Source organism: Tachyglossus aculeatus, chromosome 21, assembly GCF_015852505.1.
Source record: "Tachyglossus aculeatus isolate mTacAcu1 chromosome 21, mTacAcu1.pri, whole genome shotgun sequence".
NCBI classification, from domain to species: Eukaryota; Metazoa; Chordata; class Mammalia; order Monotremata; family Tachyglossidae; genus Tachyglossus; species Tachyglossus aculeatus.
The window spans coordinates 68,513,848-68,533,452 of NC_052086.1; the positions used below are offsets into that span (position 1 = coordinate 68,513,848).

The 19,605-nt window shown below is 50.0% G+C and overlaps 1 protein-coding gene across 4 annotated transcripts in view; it reads left to right on the forward strand.

Annotated features, from left to right (window-relative positions):
* KNOP1 (lysine rich nucleolar protein 1) overlaps window positions 1-19,605 on the forward strand; it is a 28,242-nt gene that overhangs the window by 6,494 nt on the left and 2,143 nt on the right. For 2 of the 4 annotated variants that reach the window (XM_038763893.1, XM_038763894.1), the window contains 5 exons: window positions 1,501-2,528; window positions 9,169-9,237; window positions 10,124-10,264; window positions 11,132-11,212; window positions 16,764-17,063. In XM_038763893.1, the coding sequence (XP_038619821.1) occupies window positions 1,503-2,528; window positions 9,169-9,237; window positions 10,124-10,264; window positions 11,132-11,212; window positions 16,764-17,063 (1,617 nt within the window). In that variant the 5' untranslated portion in view covers window positions 1,501-1,502. Of the gene's footprint in view, window positions 1-1,500; window positions 2,529-9,168; window positions 9,238-10,123; window positions 10,265-11,131; window positions 11,213-16,763; window positions 18,618-19,605 lie in introns of those variants that run through there. The other 2 variants (XM_038763895.1, XM_038763896.1) reach the window with 2 other exon arrangements.

The following is a 19,605-nucleotide window of genomic DNA, read 5'->3' on the forward strand; positions in this document are numbered from 1 at the left end:
CAGTAAGTGCTCAATAAATACGAGTGATTGATTGACTTTGGGCTAAACGCATCAAGGTGAATGTAAAATAATCTTATTGAGTGCTTGCTAAATGCAGAGCACTGTACTGAGTGCTTGGGAGAGTACAATAGACTGGAATCGGTAGATATGTTCCCTCCCCACAAAGAGCTTCCAGGCACATTAAGCATAGACTCTAGCCCATATGGGGCTCAGAGTCTAAGAGGTAAGGAGAGCAGGTCTCTTCGTTTTACAGATGAGAAAACTGAGACACAGAGAGGTTAAATGACTTGTCCAAGGTCACATCGCAGGCAGCCAGAGGCAGAGGGGGGAAACAAAACTTGGACCTCCCGACTCTGGGCCCCGTGCTTTTTCCATCACACCACATTCAGTGATGATATTTCTTATGTCTAGAATGGAGCAAGGAAAGACATTTTTAAATTTGGGGCAGGAAAGTGCAAATTTTAGACTGTAAGTTCGTCATGGGCAGGGAAAGTGTCTACCACTTCATCGCAAGTTCCCCCCCGACTTATACTAGCCAGGACCTTCCCGGATCGGGGGAGCCTTGGTGACAGGTAGTAGACACCTCTGATCACCAAGGTTTCCGTGGAAGTGTTTTACTTAGTTTTACCAACATAGGAGGGAGTGACACATACATACACACTCACTCACTTCACCAAGGTCTCCAATACCTGCATGCTGGTCAAGGGATCCTGTTGTGTCGATGCTTCTTTCTGCTCCCAAGTGCTGCTCTCCTGCTGCTTACTTCTTCAATGCTTGCTTCTCCTCCGGGTGCTTCCCATCTCTTGCTGCTTCAACATGTGCCTCCTCTTGATTCAAAATGACCGCCTTTTATCTGCTTTAGGCATCGCAGCTGTGGCTCCACATGGCCATCGTTGATTGGTCCAGGCCCGTTACCGGGTAGAGCAGGGAGAAAAGGCCATGTCTCCCTCCATGCTCCTTCCCCCCAGGCCAGCAATTACCTGCCTCAGGCAGAGCCCATGGGGGCCTTCACCAAGTCTCTTCCTTGTTGTTTGCGGGATTACAAACAGTCCCTAATAAGGCAGCTCACTGTGGGCTCACCGCACGTTTCTATTATATTGTACTCTCTCAAGTGCTTAGTACAGTGCTCTGCACAGAGTAAGTGCTCAAAAAATACCATTGATTGATTGACCAAATAGAATCTGTGAGGCCTCCTAAATTTAGAAAACTTAGTCGCAAGGCTGCTGTAGTTTTTTAGCAGGTGTGCGTCCTTCACAAACAGCTTTCTTAGGTTTACCCACGAGGATAGGCAGTAGATAAGGGAATGACCAGAGGTGCCAAAGTCTTTTAGCCACCGAGGCTGGCCAACCTAACCCAACAGATCCACAGTAAGCACTCGATAAATACTGTTGCTATTACAGTCACCCCAGCCCAGCCCCTTCCCAGCACTCCCATAGTCGACAGAGGTCTTATTTATCTGGAGAGCAAACCCGTGAAGTAATTTGCCCATTTTCATTTCAGGGATGATCACCAAGGCCAATAACTTGGGTATTCACGAGAGGATTCCGGAGACAAAGAAAAATAAGGCGAAAGCCGATGAAAGCCAAAGCGTGATTGTGCTAGAGGATGATTTGAGGACAGGGGTCTCCGAGGAAAACAGCAGTTGGGCCGGGAAGAACCGGGTGGCCCTGGACGGGGTCCCTCAGTTGCTCAGCGTGAAAAAGCAAAAGAAGAAAGCTAAAGCGGCAGACTCTCAAACCATGATAGTTATTGACGGGGACTCGGAGCCCACGACGCCTCAGAGACCTAAGTCTGAGGGAGAGAACCGTGTCTCCGAGGACAAGCCCCCCGGACAAGCCGTGACCTCCAGAGAGGAGAAGAAGAAGAAGAAAAAGAAGAAAAAGAAGAAGAGGAAGGGGCTGGTGGACGAGAGAGAAACAGATCTGCCCAACCCTGTGGCATGGGCAGAAACCAGCCACGGGGCCCAGTCGGGGGAGGAGGTGGACAAGAAATCCCAACGGCGAAAGAAAAAGAATAAGAAGCAAGGCAAGGACACTGTCTTCCCAGCCGGTGACCCCCAGGCCGGGCTCGCCAAGGAACCTGGGCCGGACCCAGGAGAGGGTGAAGGTGACAGGCCTGATGCCGGCGGCCAGGCCCGCAGGGGCCTGAAGAGGACGCCCAGCCAACTCGGGGAGCCTGAGGACGGAGAGCCGGTCCCCAAGAAGAAGAAAAAGAAGAAGAAAAGGACCACCCAGCACAAGGAAGAGACGGAAGGAGCAGCGGGGGACCGGGACAGTCTGGAGGCGGCGCCCCAACACGGAGAGGATTGCCAGAGGAAAGGTGGCAAGAAGAAGAACAAGAAGAAGAAGAAGAAGAAGGCCAAGCTGACGCTGGTGGGCGGCAGGCTGGTGGAGGCTGCCGCCGAGCAGCCCAACAGGGAGGGGAAGAAACAGAAGAAGAGGCCGGTGATGGAGTGCCCCTCGGAGGAACCCGCTCAGAAACAGAGGATGAATGAAAAAGCAGCCTTAGAACCACAAGGCCCGGAAACGGTGAGTGTGCCGCCGGGGAGCCTCCCCGGGGCCTGGCCCGTGTCTGACCTCAGGGGCCTCTCCTTTCTCATGTAGCTGCCGGTACACACATTCCCTCCCCACAGTGAGCTTACAGTCTAGGTGGGGAGAAAGACATTAATATAAACAAATTATGGATCCGTGTGTAAGTGCTGTGGGGCTGGGTGAATAAGGGGTGATTATTTTGTGACTAAAAAGCAATTGAAAGAGGCAAAGTGGCTGCCCCCAGCCTTTGGGTGAGGGCCAAGGTCAGAACCTCGGTGCTCTTGCCAACCCTGATTTTTAGGCCCTGCCGTGTCCCGTGACAGTGCACACTGTTAAAATGGTATTAGCCACTGGGCAGGCATCCCCAGAAATCCCTCCTGCGGGCCCTCGTTATTCGGGAGGTCTCCAACCCGGCCTTTAAATATGCAGAGAATGTTTGGTGTCGGGCCCTGACCCGACCTTCCCCAGCTCTGCTCAGGAGCCAACTGAATAGGGTGGGACGAGTCCAGAGTGGAGACAGGGAGAGGTGCAGCGTGATGCCTTTTGGGAGGAGAGATTGTCCTAGGAAGTTGAGAGGTGCCAAGGAGGGGAAAAGGACTGTTCGTAGCCTGCAGTGTGACCAGGCAAGATGTAATAATAATAATAATAATAATAATAATAATAATGGCATGTATTAAGCGCTTACCATGTGCAAAGCAATCAATCAATCAATCGTATTTATTGAGCACTTACTATGTACAGAGCACTGTACTAAGCGCATGGGAAGTACAGGCTGGCAACATATAGAGACAGTCCCTACCCAACAGTGGGCTCACAGTCTAGAAGGGGGAGACAGAGAACAAAACCAAACATACTAACAAAATAAAATAGAATAGATATGTACAAGTAAAAAAAATAGAGTAATAAATATGTACAAACATATATATATATATATATATACAGGTGCTGTGGGGAAGAGAAGGAGGTAAGATGAGGGGGATGGAGAGGGGATGTTCTAAGCGCTGGCGAGGTTACAAGGTGGTCAGGTTGTCCCATGGGCTCACAGTCTTGATCCCCATTTTACAGAGGAGGTAACTGAGGCACAGAGAAGTGAAGTGACTTGCCCAAAGTCACACAGCTGACAGTTGGCGGAGCCGGGATTTGAACCCATGACCTCTGACTCCAAAGCCCGGGCTCTTTCCACTGAGCCACGCTGCTTCTCAGCGTGTAGACTTGACTTCCTGTTTTCGTCCCTTTAGTGTGAGTCTCCCGGTAGATAGAGCCCAGAACTTTGGGATGCCAGTGAAGGTACAACTGGAGCAGCCTGACCAAGGATCCAGTAGAGACTTTGGGCAAATCACTTAACGTCTCTGGGCCTCAGTTATCTCATCTGTAAAATGGGGATTAAGACGGTGAGCCCCACATGAGACAACCTGATTACCTTGTATCTACCCCAGCTCTTAGAACACTGCTCGGCACATAGTGAGCGCTTTACAAATACCATAATTATTAATTATTATTAGAGAGACATGGCCTCACCATTCATTCATTCTGTCATATTTACTGAGCGCTTACTATGTGCAGAGCACTGGACCAAGCGCTTGGGAAGTACAAGTCGGCAACATATAAAGACGGTCCCTACTCAACAACGGGCTCACAGTCTAGGAGGGGGAGACAGGCAACAAACAAAACGTGTAGACAGGTGTCAAAATCGTCAGAACAAGTAGAATTAAAGCTATATGCACATCATGAACAAAATAAATAGAATAGTAAATATGTACAAGTAAAATAAATAGAGAAATCTGTACAAATATTTACAAGTGCTATGGGGAGGGAAAGGGGGGGATGGGGAGGAGGAGCAGTAGGGCTGTTTGCACAATCAATCAATCAGTCGTATTTATTGAGCACTTACTGTGTGCAGAGCACTGTACTAAGCGCTTGGGAAGTCCAAGTTGGCAACATATAGAGACAGTCCCTAGGGCTCACAGTCTAGAAGGGGGAGACAGAGAACAAAACCAAACATGTTAACAAAATAAAATAAATAGAATAGATGTGTACAAGTAAAATAAATAAATAAATAGAGTAACAAATACGTACAAACATCTATGCATATATACAGGTGCTGTGGGGAAGGGAAGGAGGTAAGGCGGGGGGGATGGAGGGGGGAGCAAGGGGGAGAGGAAGGAGGGGGCTCAGTCCGGGAAGGCCTCCTGGAGGAGGTGAGCTCTCAGTAGGGCCCTGCTATCATTTATTAAATCTAATCCCAGCTCTGCCGTGTTTCCGCTTTGTGACCTTGGGCAAGTCCCTTCACTGCTCTGAGCCTCAGTTACCTCATCTGTAAAATGGGGGTCCAGATGGTGCGCCCATGTGAGACAGGGGCCGTGTCCAACCTTAGTTCGGTGCCTGGCACATAGTAAGTGATTAACAGTTGCCATTATTATTATTATGATGATTTCCTGGCCCAGGTCGGAACGGCCTGGCCTGGGCTGGGGCAGGGAGGGGCACCGGTGGTGGCCGCCTGGGTTGCCGTGCGGTGACGCTGGCTTGGGAACCGGCTTTCCTCTGGAAGGGCTGGTGGTGGTGATGGGAGTTTGGGTGCCCTTAGATGACCCTTCAGGTGGCCGGCGAATGGGTTGAGTGGCTCTGCGCCAAGTCCCACTGCTGTCCCCCCCCCCACCCCACCCGGCTCCTGTCGGGAAAGTGGGGACGGTGCCACGGAGCCGTTTCTCCGCCTCCCGGGGATGTTGGCGTGAGAACTGAAGGGGGTCACGCGTGAAAAGCCGGTTGATGGTAAGCACTGCCACGCACACAGTCAAGCAGGTGCTTCTTAAGAGAAGCAGCGCGGCTCAGTGGAAAGAGCCCGGGCTTTGGAGTCAGAGGTCACGGGTTCGAATCCCGGCTGGGCCAACTGTCAGCTGTGTGACTTCGGGCAAGTCACTTCTCTGGGCCTCAGTTACGTCATCTGTAAAATGGGGGTTAAGACTGCGAGCCCCACGTGGGACAACCTGATCACCTCCCCAGCACTTAGAACAGTGCTTGGCACATAGTAAGCGCTTAACAAATACCATCATTATTATTACTTCGCTTCTCGTTGCCTCAGTTTCCTCATCTGTAAAATAGGGATTAATTCATTCGTTCATTGTCGTATTCATTGAGCGCTTACTGTGTGCAGAGCACTGTACTAAGCGCTTGGGAAGTACAAGTTGGCAACATATAGAGACGGTTCCTACCCAACTGTGGGCTCACAGTCTAGAAGACTGTGACTGTGATTAATCAATCAATCAATCAATCGTATTTATTGAGCGCTTAGTGTGTGCAGAGCACTGTACTAAGCGCTTGGGAAGTACAAGTCGGCAACACCTAGAGACAGTCCCTACCCAACAGTGGTCTCAGTCTAAAAGGGGGGAGACAGAGAACAAAACCAAACATACTAACAAAATAAAATAAATAGAATAGATATGTACAAGTAAAATAAATAAATAGAGTAATAAATATGTACAAACATATATACATATATACAGGTGCTGTGGGGAAGGGAAGGAGGTAAGATGGGGGGATAGAGAGGGGGACGAGGGGAAGAGGAAGGAAGCCCCACATGGGACAACCTGATCACCTTGTAACCTCCCCAGCGCTTAGAACAGTGCTTTGCACATAGTAAGTGCTTCATAAATGCCATTATTGTTATTCTTCTTCCCTCCTGTCCCCTTCCGTCTCTCCCCACCCTCCCACCACGACTCCCTCCTGTCCGGCGAAACGCCGTTAAGAGCTCTGTGCGGTCTCCCGAGGATCTGCGTGAGGCGGGTGCCCCTCCGTGATTCACAAGGCGGATTGCAGACTCACGGTTCTGTGGCCTCAACTCGCACGGGGGATATTTTTTTTTCCCCTTTCTCGACCTCTCCGGAAGGACAGTCTGCCTTTATTGCCCGGATGAGTTCGCTAATTAAATCGGCGGCACGGGGGTGCCGAGTCAGCCTGCCGCTATTTTGAGTCGTGCTGGGAGGTTGAGGCGAGGAAATCAATCAATCAATCGTATTTATTGAGCGCTTACTGTGTGCAGAGCACCGTACTAAGCGCTTGGGAAGTACAAGTTGGCAACATATAGAGACAGTCCCTACCCAACAGTGGGCTCACAGTCTAAAAGGAGGGAAGGCGGGAGACCCCCCCCCCCCCACTCCCACCTTTCTGTGATGGATGTGCCCGAGTGGTAGCAGGGAGAGGGGGGAGCCACATGGCTCCCCATCCACTGCCCATGCTTTGTGGGTGTGGGTGTATGGGTGCCCGTGGGCATATAAACTACTTAAACCCACCGGGAGGGCTCAGGAAGTTAGGAGGATTTGCCGTTGTGGTAGTGAAGGACCTGCTAGGTGCCTGGATGATGTGGGTTATAGATTTAGGACAGATGGGGAAGCGGTCGGATGGAGGCCCAGCAGGTCCATCCCCAACTCCCATCCCTGGCGAGACCAGTAAATCCTCATAATAGCAGTCAGATGCCCACTTGGTGGTACAGTGTGTTGGGAAGAACCAAGACACGTTCCCCAATCCACAAGGACCTTATACCGTTAGGGGAGACAGACAGAAAAATACATAGAAACAGGGAGTCAAAGTAATGGAATGAACAGTTAACTAAACGTTTATCTACCCTACGTTGAGGGTAGTTGAGGATAAATTCAGAGATTAGCCAGAGGTGACTAAGGGTTTTCTACAGCTCTGGGTGCTGGGAATGAATCGGGGAAGGTGTGTTGGAGGAGGTGGTGGGATTTTACGAGGGACGTGAATGTGGGGAGAGCTGTCTGCCAGATATGAGGATGGAGGTGAGGCGAGGTGCAGTAGGAAGGTTGGCTTTGGTGGGGGGCGGAGGTGAAGAGAGCTAGTTGGTGGAGACCCTTGAAGGTGAGGCATCTGTGGTTGACGTGGAGGGATGCAGGAAGCCTGGGGGCTGGTCTTGAGTGGAGAGATTCATTCATTTCATTCAGTCATATTTACTGAATGCTTACTACATGCAAAGCACTGTATTAAGAGAGTACAATACAGCAGACACATTCCCTGCCCACAGAGAGCTCACAGTCTAGGGGGGAGACGGACGTTAGTATACATAAATGAATGAATAAACAAATTACAGCTAGGTACATAAGAGCTGTGGGGCTGGGAGGGAGGATGATTGAAGGGAGCAAAATCAGGGCGATGCAGAAGGGAGTGGGAGAAAGAGGAGAGGAGGATTTAGTCAGGGAGGAGGAGATGGAGGAAATGTGCTTTCAATAAAGCTTTGAAGTGGGGGAGAGCAATTTTCTGTCTGATATGAGGAGGGAGGGCATTCCAGGCCAGAGGCAGGATGTGGGCGAGAGGTCGGCGGCGAGATAGACGTAATCAAGGTACAGTGAGGAGGTTAGCATTAGAGGAATGAAGTGCGTGGGCTGGGTTGTAGTAGAAGAATAGCGAGGTGAGAAGGTAGGAGTAGGGCAAGGTGACAGAGGGCTTTAAAGCCAACGGTGAGGAGTGTTGTGGCCAAGCATTGCTTTGGTGGGCTGAGCTCACCGGGAGGTTTTGGTTTGTCCTGTTCTTTTCTCAGGAGACAGCAAAGTTTGGAGGATGGAAATTTGGGCCCCAGGATAGCCACTCCCACCTTGGAGCCTGGGAAATGAACAGAGTGAGCCTGGGAAATGAACGGTGTCCCCCGTCTAACTTTCTTTAAGGCGGCTTAGGCATAAGGCTTGGGGATGGTTTAGCCAGTCGCTTGACCCTTTTCTTGGCTTCCAAGAAAGAAGCCACCAGAAATTCACCGGAGATCCGAGTTGGGGGAACACTTTTCAGAGACTCCAAGATATGTACCCGCCCTAAAAGAACCACCATCCTGGGGATAGGACTGGCACTCTGAGGGTTAACCCAGAGCCCTGCAGACCGCAAGCTGAGCCAAGCTGGGTTTGAATTTGAGGCTGTTCCTTATTGGAAATGAAAAGCGACAGGACCGGGTCGCCGCCAGGAGAACCGCAGCCGCCTGTTTCTCTAGTCACGGAAAGGATCTTGACGGAGAGCTGCCTCTTCTGCCCTCCTTACCCTCACTCCTTCAGGGCTCCTCTCCCTCGAGGCCAGGAGCTTTCCAAAGGCTAAAGAAGAGAAATCTCCCATGATCTTGCAGCGTTAACGCCAAGGGCAGCCAACCTAAGCTCTCCGATGTGCCTTATTTCACGCTTGGAGGGGTAACAGAGTTCAACCTGGCTCCTCCCCAACATTGGGGAACAACACACACACACACAGTTCCATGGCTTTGCTCTTTAGGTGACTCCTAGCCCCTTTCCTCTTGTGGCTCTTTTCCATCTCTAGCCTTTGACTGTGAGCTCTGTGTGGCCAGTAACCGTGTCTGATCTGACTGTATCAGTGCTACCCCAGGGTTTAGCACAACGCTTGGCATACAGTCAGCCCTTAGCAGGTACCACAGTTGGAGTGATTATTATTGTTCTTGCTTAGCTGGGGGCCGTTGGGGCTCCTACCCTGTGTTCCCTCTGGATTGGACCCCTGATCCCACCCTGCCGCTCCCGCCTCGGGGTACTACTGACCTAGTGTTGGTTGGTGGATGTTGAAATGCTGGATGGGTGTTGGGGGTGGGTTGGGGGAATCCCTTGGCATTTTAATTCACTCCATAATTTCTCCTCCTACTATGCAGGAACAAGACAAAGACTTGGAAGTGATAGCTGTAAAGGAAGGGAATGTGGACGAAACAAATATAGACAAGGTACGGTAAATCGCGTTCATGGATCGGGCTGTGGTTTTCCAGTGTAATGTTGCGTGGCCAACCTGGAAGGTTTGCCCCTTCTCCACTCCCCCCCGCCCAAAATGTGGGAAATTTAATAATAATAATAATAATTGTGGTATTTGTTAGCGCTTGCTGTGTGCCTGGCACTGTACTAAGCTCTGGGGTGGATACAAGCAAATCAGGTTGGGCACAGCCCCTGTCCCGCATGGGGTCCACAGTCTTGATCCCCATTTTACAGATTAGGGAACTGAGGCATAGAGAAGTGATTTGCCCGAGGCCACACAGCAGACAAGTGGTGGAGTCGGGATTAGAACCCATGACCTGAGTCCCGGGCTCATGCTCTATCCACTACACAGTGGTGGGCCCGCTAACTTCCTGGCCTTTGGATCCCAAGCTCACAGGCCTCTAGGCTAGAACAGAATCCGCCGGAGTTTGGGAAAGACTAAATGCCTGACGGATTACTCTCTGATGCTGGTCTTAAGGCCTTTGTCTCCGGTTGCCCAGAAAGCCCCAGGATTGGCTTAATAATAGTACTAATTATAATAATAATAATGTACTTTTTAAGGGCTTACTATGGGTCAAACACTGTTCTAAGCGCTGGGGTAGATACATATTAATCAGGTTGGACACAGTCCTCGACCCACGTGGGTCTCACCAGTCTAAGTGGGAGGGAGTAGGATTTAATCCCCATTTTACAGACGAGTCAACTGAGACCCAGAGAAGGGAAGTGACTTGCCCAAGGTCACACAGCAGAAATGTGGCAGAGCCAGAATGAGAATCCAGGTCCTCTGATTCCCGGGCCCGCGCTCTTGCCACCAGGTCATGTTGCTTCTCTGAAGCTCCTGATCCTCATTTCCATTTCCAGGCCCGACTGCAGCCCCTGGGTGATTTCAGATGCCCTGACGATAGACCTCGTGCCATATGGGGAGATGGGCCCACGCGGTTCCAGGATGATAAGCTGGTGATCCAAGGCGTGGGGGCCCGCGGGGCGGTCAGCCTGCCCCAGGTCAGAACCATAAACTCCCATCTTGCCCAGGGGTCCCAGCCTCCTCTTTGTTTCCCTGGGGGTGCTGCCAAACCCCCATTCAGTTGCTTGCACGGGTGACTCGATTAGTCAATATTATCATGCCCTCCTCCCCCACTGGAGAGTAAGCTCTTGCGGGTAGGGACCGTGGGTGTTTTTACTTTCCCAAATGCTTAGTACAGTGCATGACACCCAGTAAGCACACCGTAAATCCTATTCCTGGTACCATCTCTGATTACTACATTGAGGACTTCACTTTACTGTTTTATAGAGTCTCCCAATCCCAGGGCAGTCCTTTAGGCAGGGATTTCCTTTCTCCACTGCACTGGAGACCTTGCCTCTTCCTCTTGATATACAGTGCCCCTTCTCTCCCCCCTCCCTCCATGCCCTAATAATAATAATAATAATAATGGCATTTATTAAGCGTTTACTATGTGCAAAGCACTGTTCTAAACACCGGGATTAGAACAGGGTTACAAGGTGATCAGGTTGTCCCACGGGGGGCTCACAGTCTTAATCCCCATTTTACAGATGAGGTAACTGAGGCCCAGAGAAGTGAAGTGACTCGCCCAAAGTCACACAGCTGACAAGTGGTGGAGCCGGGATTTGAACCCACGACCTCCGACTCCAAAGCCCGGGCCCTTTCCACTGAGCCACGCTGCTTCCCCTGTAGAACGTTCCTTCCCATCTCCGTTTCCCAACCCTCCCCTCAGGAGCCCCGGTGGCACACGCCCCCTCCACCCATTATTAATGATATCGAGTCGGCTGCTTTGGCACGGAACATTCAGTGAAGTGGAATCTCTAAAAAGGTGGTCTCCCGTTCTCCCCCTCCATCCTTTCCCCACTCAGGTCCGGCGGAAAGCCCTGCAGGAAGAAATCGATAGAGAATCTGGGAAGACCGAGGCCTTCGTCGCAGCGGAAGTGGAACCCGTACGTTTGGGCCCGGCGCTGGCACGCTGGCCGTGCCCCTCTTCGCCTTTCCCCGCCCCCGCGGCACAGCCTCTTGCCTTCTCGTGGCAAATTGGAGGTGCTGCAGTCGGGCAGATTAGCCCAGTCCTCAGAGGTGGCACAGGCACCAGGGTCTGCTCTGGGCTTTAATTCCTGCTATTATTCTTATATATAATAATATATAAGAATATATTATATTCTTATAATATAATAAGAATATTATATTCTTATATAATATATATAATATATATATAATAATATTATTCTTCTAAAGAAGGGTTTGCCACGCCCCGTCCCCCCCCCAATCTCCCTCCCGCCTCATGGAATTGACGAAGCTATATTAGCAGCCCAAAATGCCTCCTTTCTTATTCTTCAGCCACGGGACATTTGGGGCCAGAAAATTGTCACGGCTCAAGTGTGCCATCAGAGTACATTTGAAAGGCGAAAGGCAACGGAAAGCAAAGTCAGGGGTCTTGAGGAGCGGCACTGATTCAACATTTAGGCTTCAGCTACTCATTTTCAAAGCACTGCCCTGACGGGAAGCCTGTAAAGCAGGCCAGAGGAGGCTCCGGGGAAAAAGGCACAGTAGTCGGGGACCGGTGCTGGTAGGAGGAAGTCGGTGGCTCGGTTCGGACGGGGCAGAGTGTTTTTGTTCCCGGCTCGGGGTCCCGGGGGTTACAGGAGAGCCGAGAGCCATAGGGTCTGCTGCCTCTCTCCCCCCTTTCCCGTCAACGCCACGGATCAACCTGAAGCTTGGGCCTTAAATACCTTGCCTCCTTGCTCTCCTCTCTCAGTCCTTTGGTTCTCTCACACTGGCTCCGGCAGGTGGACAGCGATGTGAACAGGCCCGTGATGGGTGCTGTACTTGTTGGCCTGTGTCAGGGGTTACCTTTTTAGGGCCATCGTTGGCCTTTGTCACGCCAGCTGCACTAATAATAATAATAACAGTATTTATTAATAATAGTAATAGTAATAATAGTAATTATAGTAATTACTTAGTAATTATAGTATAGTATAGTAACTATACTTAGTATAGTAATTATAGTAATAGTAATAATAATAGTATTTGTTAAGCGCTTACTATGTGCCAAGCACCGTTCTAAGCTCTGAGGGGAATACAAGGTAATCAGGTTGTCCCACATAGGGCTCACAGGCTTTCTCCCCATTTTACAGATGAGGTAACTGAGGCCCAGAGAAGTTAAGTGCCTTGCCCACGGTCACACAGCTGACAAGCGGCAGGGCCGGGATTAGAACCCACGACCTCTGACTCCCAAGCCCGGGCTCTGTCCACTGAGCCCCGCTGCTTCACCAGGACAGGCAGCGAGGGAGGGTGGCTGGCCTCAGTGGCCTCGCCGTAGAGGTGAACACCCAACCAGTTTGTTCCGAATCTGATCTTGGGGACAGGGGATGCCAGCCGGCTGGTAATATGAGGGTCCCGTTCCCCCCCTCAACGTTATCCCAGTGGCGAGTGGCTCTCCCACTGACCAGCACCGCTGAGCACTCATTAGCCCACCTCGCAGAAGCAGCCCGAGAACCCTGCCGTGAAAGCAGAATGCAGAATAACCGCCAACAGTCTAACTTCCAAAATTGTAGGGGTCTGAGGAGCTATAATTATTCGCGCATCTGGGCTGCTGCTCCCCGGAGCTCCTCGGCAGCGGGAAAAGTGTGTCACACATTGTCTAGAGGCAGCTGCACGGCCAACCTGCTATCATGTTTCTTCCAAAGCCGAACTGGGAGGGAAAGCGGGGCCGGGGTGGTTTTCAAGGGGAGCTCCTGCTGAATCTGAAAAATTCCAAGCAGGGAGCGCAGCTGCCTGATGAGCCACGACCCCGCGCTCCGCGTTAACTTCCTCGCCAGGAGTCTTGCTGCTGTGCCTTCTTACTGCAGTGGCCTACGGTTTCCCCTTCCCTTCTCCTCTCTGAGAAAATGTTCTAACCCCATCTCCGCCACTTGGCTGCTGCAGGACCTTCAGCAGATCACTAGAATCCTGACTAATAATAATTAATTACGGTACTTGTTAAGTGCTTACTGTGTGCTAAGCACCGTTCTAAGCGCTGGGGTAGACACAGGTTAAGCTGGTTGGACCCGCTCCCTTGTCCCACATGGGACTCAATCAATCAGTCAATCGTATTTATTGAGCGCTTACTGTGTGCAGAGCACTGCACTAAGCGCTTGGGAAGTACAAGTCGGCAACATCTAGAGACGGTCCCTACCCAACAGCGGGCTCACAGTCTAGAAGGGGGAGACAGAGAACAAAACCAAACGTATTAACAAAATAAAATAAATAGAATGGGGACTCACAGGCTTGCTCCCCATTTCACAGATGTGGTTAACAGGCCCAGAGAAGTGGAATAATAATAATGGTATTTGCTAAGAGCTTACTATGTGCCAAGCACTGTTCTTAGTACTGGCTGCCCAAGGTCACACAGCAGATATGTGGCGGAGTCAGGATTAGAACCGAGGTCCTTCCTATTCCCAGGCCCGTACTCTATCCACTAAGCCATGCCGCGTCTCAACCGCCAGCTGTATTCTACCCTCCTCCCAAGTGCCCAGAGGGCTCAATAGATACCATTGATTGATTAAGATGGCCCCTCTATATGATCAAGGCTAAAGTCACAAGACAGCAGGACAAGTGTGTGAGACTCAAGCAGGATCAGCCCTCTGAGGACCTTTCCTTTCTGCTCCCGGCCTGTCGGAGCCTTTCTGCACAGGGCTAACGCTCTACCGAAAACAAGTGAGGCTCCGATGGCCTCTGAACTAACCAAGCCCTTCTACAGAAGGCGGGGCCGCTGACTTGGCTGCAGGTGGCCTGGTTTTTGAGTGTGCCACTGAAAGCAGAAGTAGAATTAATTCCAAGGGGGCAACAGCCTGACCACGGGTGCTGTGCCTCTGAATCTCCCTTCACCCATAAAAGTAAAGCCAGCTGGGTTTTCAAGTGCCTGAGGTTCAGGGTACTTGAGCTGAAGAACATGTCTGTGTTCTTCAGCCAGTCGTTCGGATTGATCGAACACTGGGTGCAGAGCACTGTACTCAAATGTTTTGGAGACCGAACTGATAGACACGTTCCCTGCCTGCAGTGAGCTTCCAGGAGGACAGACATGAATATAAATTACGGATCCGTACGTAAGTGCTGTGAGCCTGAGGCAGGGGTGAATGAGGGGTGTAAATACAATAATAATAATGGCATTTGTGAAGCGCTTACTATGTGCGAAGCACTGTTCTAAGCGCTGGGGGGATACAAGGCGATCAGGCTGTGTCACGTGGGGCTCACGGTCTTCACCCCCATTTTAAATCCAAATGCAAGGGAGACGCAGGAGGAAGTGGGAGAAGAGGAAACTTGGCCTTAGTTGGGGAAGGCCTCTTGGAGGAGCTGTGCCTTCATCATCATCAATCGTATTTATTGAGCGCTTACTGTGTGCAGAGCACTGTGCTAAGTGCCTTCAGTGAGGATTTGACTGTGGGGAGAGTGATTGTCTGTGGTTGTGGAGAGGGAGGGCTTTCCAGGCCAGAGGCAGGGCGTGGGCGAGAGGTCGGTGGGGAGATAGACGCGATTGAAGTTCCAGGTTGGCGTTAGAGGAGCTAAATGGGCTGGCTGGGTTGTAGTGGGAAATCAGGGAGGTAAGGTAGGAGGAGGCAAGGTGATCAAGCTCTTCAGCTTAGCCTAAGGAGTTTCTGTTCGCAGAGGTGGACGGGCAAACCATGTGCCTTATGGAAAGAGGCCTGGGGGTCAGAGGACTGGAGTTCTAATTCTGACTCTGCCACTTTTCTGCTGTGTGCCTTCAGCAACTCACTTAGCTTCTCTGTGCCTCAATTACCTCATCTGTAAAATGAGGATTAAAATTGTGAGCCCCACATGGGATATGTACCGTGTCCAACCTGCTTGGCTTGTAGTAATAATTATGGTACTTGTTAAGTGCTTATTACGTGCCAAGCACTGTTCTAAGCACTGGCAAGTTAATCAGGTCAGACAGCGGTCCCTGTCCCACATGGACAGGGACCGCTTCCCTAGACTGTGAGCCTGTCTTCTAGACTGTGAGCCCGTTGTTGGGTAGGGACCGTCTCTATATGTTGCCAACTTGTACTTCCCAAGCGCTTAGTACAGTGCTCTGCACACAGCGCTCAGTAAATACGATTGAATGAACATGGGGCTCACAGTCTTAATCCCATTTTACAGATGAGGTAACTGAGGCAAGGTGTGACCTTGGGCAAGGTCACACAGTGGACGTGTGGCAGAGCTAGGATTAGAACCCAGGACCTTCCGACTTCCAGGCCTGTGCCACGCTGCTCCTCTACCAAGTGCTTAGTATAGTGCCTGGCACATTCTAAGCTTTTAACAAATGCCATTAAAACCCCCCAAAAACATTGGAGGTTCCCCAGGAGTGAATGGACTGGACAGTTTTGTGGAGAAATGATCCGGGCAGCGGAGTGAAGTATGGACTGGAGTGGGGGAAGACAGGAGAGAGGGAAGTCAGCAAGGAAGCCAATGCAGTAATCCAGGTGGGATAGAACGAGAGATTCCCTCCTTCTAGACTGTAAACCCGGTGTGGGCAGGGATTGTCTCTATTGCTGAATTGTACTTTCCAAGTGCTTAGTATAGTGCTCTGCACATAGGAAGCGCTCAATAAATACGATTGATTGAATGAATGAATGATTGTATTAACACGATAGCAGATTGGATAGATAGGGAAAGACCAATTTTAGTGATAGTCTAAAGGTTGTACCGATAGGATTTGGTGACATTGAATAGGTAGGTTGAATGAGAGATGAGTCGAGGATAATGTTAACTTGTACTTCCCGAGCGCTTAGTACAGTGCTCTGCACACAGTAAGCGCTCAATAAATACGACTGAATGAATAATGTTAAGGTTACAGGCCGGTGAGACGAAGGGTAATGTCTACAGCGACAGGAGGCGGGAGAAGGGGAGGAGAGTGTTTGGGTGGGAAGATTTCTGTTTTGGACACATTAAAATTGAGGGGTTGGACATCCAAGTCGAGTTATCCGGAAAGCAGGAGGAAATGCGAGACTGCAGAAAGGGAGGGAGATCAGGGCTGGAGATCTAGATTTGGAACCCATCTGCACAGAGATGGTAGTTAAAGCGATTGGAGCGAATGAGTTCTCCAAGGGAGTGGGTGTAGATGGAGAATGGAAGAAGGGGGCCCCAGAATTGAACACGGAGGGAGTCCTTCAGTTAGGGGGTGGGGGGGCAGAGGAGGAGCCCACTAAAGAGACTGAGAATGAATGGCCAGAAAGATAGGAGAACCTGGATACGACATTATCAATGAAGCCGAGGTTGGAAAACGTTTCCAGGAACAGTGTCGGCGGCAGCTGAGAGGTCGCGGAGGATTAGAGGCCGTTGGATTTGGCAAGAAGGAGATCACCGGTGACCTTTGAGAGGCAGTTTCTGTGGAGCGAAGTGGGTGGAGGTCAAGGAGAGAATTGGAGGAGACGAGAGGATTCTCAGCATCTTATATTCAAGAGTTGGAGGTGAGGCATAGGGTGCGGGACCAAAAAATATCATTTGTCTTCTCAACAGGCTACACGCTTTGGCCAGTGGGATACGGCAGCTTTTGACAATGCAGACCAGAAAATGAAATTCCTAAGACTGATGGGAGGTTTCAAGAAGTCTTCCCCTTCGCTCAGCCACCCCCCAGCAACAACGGCAGCAGCAGCAGCAGCGGGGAAGCCAAACATGGCCCTCAACAAGAAGGGAGCAGAGTCCTTACGGCAGAACCTGCAGATGCAGTTTGACAAAGCACTGAGCTGGAAGCAGAGCCGCGGGATGGGACTGGGCTTCTCGTCGGCTGCAAAGAAAACCTTTTTTATCGACAAAAGTGCATCCAAGTCAGTAAAATTTGAGTATTAAACAGGAATGTCTTGTCTGAAAATAGCCAAAGTGGTTTGACTTCTATAATCTATGGACTAAAGTCAGTGGAGTTTATTTTTTTCTTTTTTAATTAACAGGTGTCAATAAATTGATTTGATTGTGAAATAGATTTAGTGGGTTCGGAGGGGGTGCCTCTTTTGGAGAAAATGTGCTATTCTGAAATCACTCTTTACCCTGAGCACTTGGTGTGAGTAGGGGCCAGCTGTGGTCTTATGTTGTGTGGCCTTTACTCCTGTTTAAGGACATTAGAGGAACCAGCCACAAAAAAGGGTGGGGGGAGAGGGCGGTCTGACCATCAGCCAAAAGGAGCACGTCCTAATGCGAGTATTCTCTGAAAGGGCAGAGGACAGAAATATTGTGGGCCAAGATGGAACCTTTCCATTATTATTGATGGAGTTTCCAGTGAAACAATTGTATTTATTTTTCTTTCTGGCAGCTGGAAGGGTTATAATGAGCAGATTCTGAGGAGGCTTACAAAGTACACGAGATTGTTTTCTCCCCAGGGTTCAGTCCACCAACATATCTAAAAGCAATCTGTTTTTCAGCCGCCCCGCTTTGATACGGGTAGGGGCTACTAGTTCGGAGACGACCGAAGTCAAACTCTGATGATTTGGTCTTCCAGTTTTGCCCAGCTCCAAACGGAGAAGGTAGTTGGTGTTTCAGACCTTTCCTGTGCTTTCATGTACTTCTTAGGAATAGCAAGGTTCGAGATCCATAACGCGCACCCTCCCAAATTGAGTCCCTCCCAGGGAGGGAGGCATTTCCGGGCCACGCAAAACAAATGACCCAGTTCGACCCATTCCTATTCAGACTTTCTCAGGGCGACTAGTGATGTAATAGAGGCCGTCCGGGAATTTTAGGTTGGCTTCTAGTCTTTGATGTTGCAGTGCACCTCAGTTATCTCGGCCAGACTACAGAGCCACCAAAAGAAAACTCTAAATTCAATCCATCAGCTGCATTTTCTGAGCGCTTACTGTGTGCAGAGCACTGTACTAAGCACTTGTTCAGTATAACAGAATTGGCAGGCGTGTTCCCTGCCCACAACGAGCTCCATTATATACTCACCCTCCCCAACTACCCCCCTCCCGTCTCTCGTTGACCACCACGTCCTGGGCAAGCCACTTGAGCTCCAATGACTAGATCTTTGCAAGTGATTTTTAAAAGTATTGGAAAAGATCACACCCTCTTCCATCAACCAACTTGCCAGCTCCCATCGTGTACATAGAGTATATAAGAATATAATAAGTTTCTGCATTTTGTACATAACATCTATTTTCAAAGTGGGAGATTTTATTATGGGATTGGGGGTGTTTCTAAAAATCCCAATAGCTCAGGGAAATGCTAGTTTTATTATATTGTATAGAAAACCCGCCTCTGCGTTCCCCACACATCTCTAGAAGCTGGATCGAACCTCACTGCTCTCTTTTTTTTTTTTTTTAAATGAAACAGACATGTAAAGTGATGGAAGTGTAGTATCTCATACAAAATAAATTTGGAATATTTTCCTGTCTCCTTTTATTTGTCCAGACAGGCCATGTTGAAGCAGCACGGCATGGCGGATAGAGCACGAGCCTGGGGGCCAGAAGGTCATGGGTTCTAATCCCACCTCCGTCACCTGTCTGCTGGGTGGCTTTGGGGAAGTCACTTCACTTCTCCGTGCCTCGATTGCCTCATTTGTAAGATGGGGATTAGGTCTGTATGGGACGGGGACTGTGTTCAACCTGACTTGGTGTATCTACCTCAGCGCTTTAGGACGGTGCCTGGTTCACCGTAAGCGTTTAAAAAAATACCAGAATCATTATTATTATGTGGAATTTTAATCTGTGTCCTAGGAAGCGCACCTGCTAGAAATACTTAGATGACCGCTGTGGCCAGATACAGTTAACGGGCCTGAACATAACCTACTAAGTCAGACTAAAAGTCCTGCCAACCCCGCTTCTGCATCCTGGCTGACGTAGGAAAGGGTGCGTGGGGGAACAGTGTGATGATTGTGCTCCTTGACAGTCCTCATGGCTAGGGATTTTACTTAGCATCGATCAGTAGTATTTATTGAGCGCTCCTTGCATGCAGAGAACTGTACTAAGCACTTGGGAGAGTACAGTACAACAGCTGCCCATGGTCTAGAACCTCCCCTCTGGTAACCTGTTATGAACCTTGCATGTGACAATAATTGTGGCATTCGTTAAGCACTTATGTGCTAAGCTAACTAAGCAATGGGGTGGATACAAGATAATCAGGCCCCAAATGGGGCTCACAGTCGAAGTAGAAGGGAGAACAGGTAATGAATCCCCATTTTGTAGATGAGGTAACTGAGGCACAGAGACATTAAGCAATTTACCCGCGGTCACACACCGGGTAAGGGGAGGAGCAAGATTAGAACCCGGGTCCTCTCGCTCCCAGGCCCAGGGTTTATCCACTAGGCCATGCTGCTTCTCATGTGTGAAGGGATCCAATCCTTGCTTGAATCTGTTTATTTTCTGCTTTCAACCCA